The 6,740-nt window shown below is 48.7% G+C and overlaps 1 protein-coding gene across 3 annotated transcripts; it reads left to right on the top strand.

Annotated features, from left to right (window-relative positions):
* Positions 1 to 371: 371 nt before the first annotated feature.
* KCNE1 (potassium voltage-gated channel subfamily E regulatory subunit 1) lies at positions 372 to 6,038 on the top strand. 3 transcript variants are annotated; one of them, XM_082393024.1, is made up of 3 exons: positions 372 to 480; positions 1,351 to 1,453; positions 5,521 to 6,038. In XM_082393024.1, exon 3 carries the CDS (start codon positions 5,572 to 5,574, stop codon positions 5,959 to 5,961), a length of 390 nt encoding a protein of 129 aa, XP_082249150.1. In that variant the 5' UTR covers positions 372 to 480; positions 1,351 to 1,453; positions 5,521 to 5,571; the 3' UTR covers positions 5,962 to 6,038. The 3 variants fall into 3 exon arrangements, with proteins under 3 accessions (XP_082249150.1, XP_082249149.1, XP_082249148.1); XM_082393023.1 differs by lacking the exon at positions 1,351 to 1,453 and adding an exon at positions 1,474 to 1,568 and having other exon boundaries at positions 5,503 to 6,038; XM_082393022.1 differs by lacking the exon at positions 1,351 to 1,453 and adding an exon at positions 1,474 to 1,568 and having other exon boundaries at positions 373 to 480.
* Positions 6,039 to 6,740: the final 702 nt, after the last annotated feature.

The following is a 6,740-nucleotide window of genomic DNA, read 5'->3' on the forward strand; positions in this document are numbered from 1 at the left end:
GCTGGGGTTCAGGACGCAGCTAAAAGGAGTCTGCTGGGGCTTTGAGCTTGTTTGAAGTTCTTGTTTGGAGATGTGTGAAGGAGTGTTTGGCGAGTGCTTGGCCGACAGTGGGGGTCTCCGGGACGGACTTCTTTTGGCCACTGCGGCTTCTTCCTCAGGAAGGTATATCTGGCTGGCTGGCAGTTCTTATACAGACTCTCTGCCGGCTCTGCGCTTACCCCGCGTGCAGAGCGCTTGCTGGAGACGCAGGGTGCGGAGGATCCGGGGGGCCCCGGGATGCCTTGGTGGGGGGGCCGGGGGCCGCGGGCTCGGCGGGGACGCGCGGGGACGGGGCGGGGCGCCCTCTGGCTCCGGAGGCCCCGCCCGCCCCGCCGCGCACTTGCCCGCGGAGCGCGCCGCCTGGGGCGCGGCCGTCGGTGCCCTGCGCTTGGCTGCCGTGGACCCCGCTGCGCTCCCGGCTCTCTCCGCGCCCCAGACCTGGTAAGTCAAGAGCTCCGGCCTCCCGGCTCCTCGCCCGGCGAGCGATGCCCCAGGCCGGCGACCCTGAGCGGGCTCCAGGCACCCAGTCTCAGCCCCCGGGCCACAGCGGGCGCCCCCAGGCAGGAGGCGCCGCGACCCCCCCCCTTAGTGGGAGACAGAATAGGTGGCTCGGCCTCACGCCTCCTTTCCCTCTGCCTTCTACACGTCTAGAACGTATGCCTAGAAAATCATCTCACCACCGAACAACGACAACATTTTCCCATTATTATTAAATTACAGTCGTTCCTGGAGAAAATTGGAAAAATACTTAAAAGCATCCAGAGAAAACTAAAACCGCCCATGATCCCAGTCCCCCGCTTGGTTTCAAAGACCTCCAGATGGGGCAATATTTGCAAACACACCCGGCCTCAAACGGAATCTTTTGTGGGGTTTTTTTTGGACCAGAAAAGTTTCTTGGGCCTTGGCATCTCCCCAGGGAAAAGGCGTGGGACACGCAGAACGTTACTGGTATCTGATCTTGATTGAAGTAACTGGGGAAAATGTGGAACTTTTAGAAGAAGGTGGACCCAGTAGCAGTCACGTGTTATGTGCTGAGTATATCACATGTTAATCCACCCCACCCCATCCCCGGCCCCTGCCCCCGCCCGACCCTCGATTTTTCAGACTGCTATATGTGAACTGTTTGAGTCCACTTTTAGGTTGAGAAGGAGCTTCCAGCTCCATTGAGGAAGGGCCTTGTCAATAACCACAGGTGTCACTTACGGTCACCATGGTGGGGAACTTTGCTGTGATCACACCGTTGCTTTAATTCATGTGATGAGTGAATTGCCAGAAGGCACTGTTGACTCTGATCTATGGGTTCCTAACCAGGGGGCGAAACCCCTCTGCACGCTCTGCTCTGTTTCATGCTGCTCAACAGAGATGAACTGAGGATGGGTCTGAGGAAGGCATTCTCAGTTTCCAGAATATTCAGGTATGTCTTGCTTTTGACAGGTTATTCCAAAGTGGATTGTTTTGAAAATAAAGTACCCTGTGAAGACATCAGAGGGATTCACTCCTGTCATCTTAAGTCTCTGAAGGCAGAGCTGGTGAGCCAGTTTCTGTGTGGTTCGGGCTTTCCGGTGGTCGAGTGGGACATTTACTCACTCATACATCCATGCATGCCTGCCTGCATCTGTGAATATTTACTGTGCTCCTGCCACATGCCAGACACTGTTCTAGTCTTCGGGATACATGGGGACAACACAGGCAAAGATCCCTGCCCTCAAAAGCTTACATTTTGATAGGGAAGACAAACAATAGACAATGAACAGAATAAATAAGAAAAACTATACTAGGTGCAGGTGATCAAGTACTATGGATAAAAAGGAGAGCAAGATAAGAGTTACGGGAATTGGGGAGGATGGGTGAAAATTATGCTGTATTATTGACAATTACTGATGGCTTTAAACCTTTTTAGGAATAAGGTGGGTTGCAGATATATATAGTTATTAATATAGTTATACGTAACTATATTAAAAATATAAATTTTAATATACAAAATAAATAATGCTAATAAAATAAATATACATAAAAATAATTTAAATTTTATTATATCAAAACAGACTACATTGAAAGAGGTTTTCTTTTGGTTACACCAAGCTCTTTCCGGAGTGTATTCTATTTTGTTGATTATTTGCTCTCACATTCACATTGTAGTTGTATTAAATTTAATACTTTGCATGACCATTTAATTCAGCAAACCCATATGGACTCATTCTGGGGGCTGGAGTGAGGACAAGGTGAACGAGACAGTCTCTGATCTTCCTGAGCTCCTGGAAATGCATACACAAGCCTACAAATGATTACAACACAACTTAGAATCTGAGCGGTACAGACTGGGCACTATGAGGGCTCAAAGCAGGGGACGGGACATCTGGAAGGGGCTTCACAGGTTGGCATAGGAGTGTGCCTTTGGAGGACCAGTAGAATTTTGGCAGGCAGACATGGTGGTCATGACTCTCTTGCAGAGAGAGCAGCAAAAGCAAGAGATAGGAAAGTTGTGGGCTTGTTTCATGCCTCCCCAGTCGTCCCATCATCTCCAGTTTTCAGATGAGGAAACTGGGGCTCCCCAAATTCATTTAATTTGCTGAGGGTGAGATTCTTCCTTCTATGTGACTTCAGCTCCCTTCCCAGAATCTGGGAATCCTGCTGCCATCCATTCTCCATGCCAAAATGCTCATCCTTTTTCCCATATTGAGTTTGACCAGGTCCCTCTCATCAGCTCCCTGGTTCACATTTCCACCCTTCACACCCCAGAGCTCCTCTCTGTCACCCACAGAGAGGTCTGGGACGCTCTTAGTCCTGGGACCAGACTCAAGAGCCACACTGCACATCCAGCAGGGAGGTGGCAGAAAGCCCTTTTCAGATCTTTGAGGACAGTCAAATGCGGTGCCTCTGTATAGGTTTAATCCTGACTTTTTGAGACCTTGGCCACCTTAGTGGTTCCTCTCCCGGGAGAGAGGAAGGTGAGAAGCCCAAGACAAAGCCAGCTGACTGTCTGGAAGAGTCTGGGCCCCTCTTTGCTTCTTTGCTGCTAGGAGGTAAATGTATCTCCAGAATTTGGACATCACGTTTCGATAAAGATGAAGACAGTTGACAGTTATTTCCAAGGAAAATTGGCTCAGAGAATTCTTGACTCAGTGAGATCCTATTCCCCCAAATTAAGCTTATCCATAATTGTTTCTACCCTAATTCTGCCTCCTGAAACAAAAAAATGATGATTTCCAAACTGGATGCTCTTTCGAAGAAACGCTGCCAAGAATGGCGGGAATGTCATCCCCATCCCACCTGGGTAAGCAAGCTACGGTACCGTCTGGGAGCCGCGAGGAGTAGCTAGGACGGAGCCAGGGCTGGAACTCGGATCCCTGACATTCCTCTTTCCCTGACTTGCCCCCAGAATCTGTCCCTCTCAGTAGAGAGCTTGGAGTCAGCCATGAAAGCCTTGCCCTTTCAGTAAATGCGTAAGAAAGAATGAGAGGTGCGGTCCTAGGAAATCTGTTCTAAAAGCCTGTTATCGGTGCTGATATGAGACGGATCTGGAACTCCTGGGAGAAAGGCAGAAGGCGCGGTGTGTGCCTGGAACAGCGTGACATCACCTACTTCCCCCTCTCCCCTGGGTGCAGTTGGAGCGTTTGCAGGAGCCCGGGGTGCTGGAGGCCCATTTGCTGTCCTTTTGCAGCTCAGCTCGGCTGCCCACAGTTCCGAATCCTGAGTGATTCTCACTAGACCAGCAGCTCTGGGACCAAGCTTTGACAGAAAAAAATTGCACTAACCTTTGTTGGGGGCAGTGTCTATGCCTCCTGAAGAGGCTCAAACCCAAGCAGAAGCAGAAACTTCTAGACCCCCTCCCCACTTCCTTCTTTCTGGGCCCAATAAGGCCAGTTTGAGAATGTTTAGCACAGGCTGAGCGTCAAACTGGTTGTGATCGGAGCTGGACCTCCCTGGTTCCTGCTGCTTCTTCCTCCTCCAGCCCCCTATTCCCTGTGCGAGCTACAAAAAGCTGTGGTTCTCGCCGGTGGGGCAGAGGGGTCTCCTGATGGCATATGTAGGTCAGAAGCCAGTTCCCAATTAGGTAGACTCAGTTTTACCTGATACAAGTAGCCGGCTCCTTGGTTCCTTTGAGCTTAAATACAGATCTGCCTTCTCTCTGCAAGGTCCTGAGAACTCCTTTTTCTATGCTAATAAAATGTGAGTCCATGGCTAAAAGATTAAAGTTTAGATGTATTTTTGATCGGAGACGTGACCTTGGGCAAGTCAGCTCACCTCTGTGGAAACCAGTTTTCTATGAAGTTAAGACTGTTGGATCAGCTGGTCTCCAAATCCATTTGAGTCCAACAGTCTTAACTGTGGCCACTAGGCAGCGCTTTGGCATTATAATGGATGTGAACTTGGAGAATGGGACATAAACCCACAGCTGCTGTGCGGATTGGGTTCTGTGTCGTTTACACCATGCTGATTATTAGAGGACGTTGCCAAACTCATTTTGTGACTCATTACGCAAAAACACCATGTGACCCAGCATGCAGGCCTTGGGGGCACACAAGGCATTTAGCAAAAGCGATACAATAAATTAAGTGTAAAGTCAGCAAAAGATTTTTCGTTAGAAATGCAGAGTTGTTATTTGAAAGGCAGTTAAGTAACTTGGCTTTTCTGGTCCAGCATAAAGTTACGACAGGCTTATCATAATTTGAGGTGCCAACGTGAGTTAGGACAGGGACAGCTAAGGTCATGGTAATGACTTGAGAATTTCTTTCCGCAACTCCTGTTCAGATTTTCTCAGGGACATGCAAGACCGAAAAAGAAAATCTGAAAAACAAACAAGATTGGGAAATTATGCTATGAAGTTATTATTTCTCTTCTTATATAATTCTTCCGGGTACTCTGCAGCACAAAAGACTGATTGGTTAATTTCCTAAGGGCCCACATCATAGCTCAGTGGTTCTCAATCTTGACTGCAAAGTAGGATCACCTGAGAAGCTTTGAAAAGTCCCAATGCCAGACAGGAACCCAGACCAAGGTCTGTCTTCCTCTTCTTATAAGGCCACCGTCCTATCAGATTAGGACCTTACATTTATGACCTCATCTAACTTAATTGCCTCTGAAAGACCCTACCTCCAGGTTCAACTGCATTAGGGGTTAGGGCTTGAACATATGACTTGGTGGAGAGCACAATTTGGCCCATAGCATATAAATTAAAAGGCACACGTACGACGCAATGTGTGTATTAAGGGAACTCGTTCTGGTGATCACCTATGGAGGTAGGGACTGGGAGTGGTGAATAGAAATAAAAGTGAATCAATTTATCATTTGATCAGTCAAGAGAGGGCATTTTGCAGATCCCAGGTGGCACACACCATGACGGAGTACTCCTCCATCATACTCTGGTAGGGCACCCCTCTTACTGAGATTTTTAAAAACTGTGTGGGGGGTGTGTGTGGCGGGGTGGGGGTGTTTGGGCCAATACATATTTTTTGATTTCAGGTTGCACTTTTCTTTTAGAAAGTTTTCCCAGGAAGTTTACTCTCCCGCAGTGAAACCTTGACTCTCAGGATGATCCTGTCTAACGCCACGGCTGTGACACCCTTGCTGACCAAGCTGTGGCAGGGGACAGTTCAACCGGGCAACAACACATCCAACCTGGCCCGCAGGTCCCTGGGCCACGATGACGGCAAGCTGGCGGCACTCTACATCCTCATGGTGCTTGGCTTTTTCGGTTTCTTCACCCTGGGCATCATGCTAAGTTACATCCGCTCCAAGAAACTGGAGCACTCCCATGACCCGTACAATGTGTACATCGAGTCTGACACCTGGCAGGAGCAGGACAAGGCGTACTTCCAGGCCCGGATTCTGGAGAGCTGCAGGGCGTGTTATGTCATTGAAAACCAGCTGGCTGTAGAACGACCCAATGCGTACCTTCCTGAGATGAAGCTGTCATCCTGACCCCGAGACTGGTCGGAATTGGACAAAGCCTCCCTGATGATCTGATTTTTCCAATTATATGTTCCTTATATTCTTTATTGCATGAGTATAATTCGTTTGTTTTTTTTTTTTTTTTCTATCATAAGGGGTGAAAGGTGGGTTAGTAACATTATATTTCTAAGATCACTTTCCTTCTATAATAGGCTGTGAGCCGTTCCCCAGTATGTGTGCCTGCCTTGTTAATTTCAGCAACATCCCTGAGATCATGGCCTCTGAGAATAAGAGCTGTATTTCCCTGACCCCCTTGCAGCTAGCAAGGTCCTGTGTATGAAGTTATGGCCAGTAGAAGTGGGAATGATGAGTGCAATTTCCCAGTGAGCCTTGAAGAGGAAAGGATGTGTCCTCCACTCCCCTTTCCCCCTTCCCCGTGGCTGGGACATGGATGAGGTGGTGAGCCAGCTTTGACTCTGGAAAAGGACAGTGTATTCACAGATGACAGAGCAATAAGAGTCTGGGTCCCTGGGCCATGGCATGGGGCAGGGTCTGGTCAATCACCAGCTCAGACTTTCAAGGGAAGGGAAACTAACTCCGATCTTCCTTGGGCCAGTGTTATTTTCGTTTTTGTTAAAGTAACAGAATCAATATCCTAACGAATACGCCTTCTTTATGGGACTGAGACCAAAGGCATAATGTTTCCATATTTGTTGCAAGCACACTTCCCCACTTGCTACGGGACAAGACTTACTCTGCCCTTTTCACTCGTACCCTCACCATGGTGGCTCTATCCTCCCCTTCCTCTC

Source organism: Balaenoptera borealis (assembly GCF_965194805.1).
Source record: "Balaenoptera borealis genome assembly, chromosome: 5".
NCBI classification, from domain to species: Eukaryota; Metazoa; Chordata; class Mammalia; order Artiodactyla; family Balaenopteridae; genus Balaenoptera; species Balaenoptera borealis.

Bases quoted from the DNA above. Each gene is read 5' to 3' on its own strand.
- KCNE1 (XM_082393024.1), top strand. From the start codon at position 5,572: ATGATCCTGTCTAACGCCACGGCTGTGACACCCTTGCTGACCAAGCTG.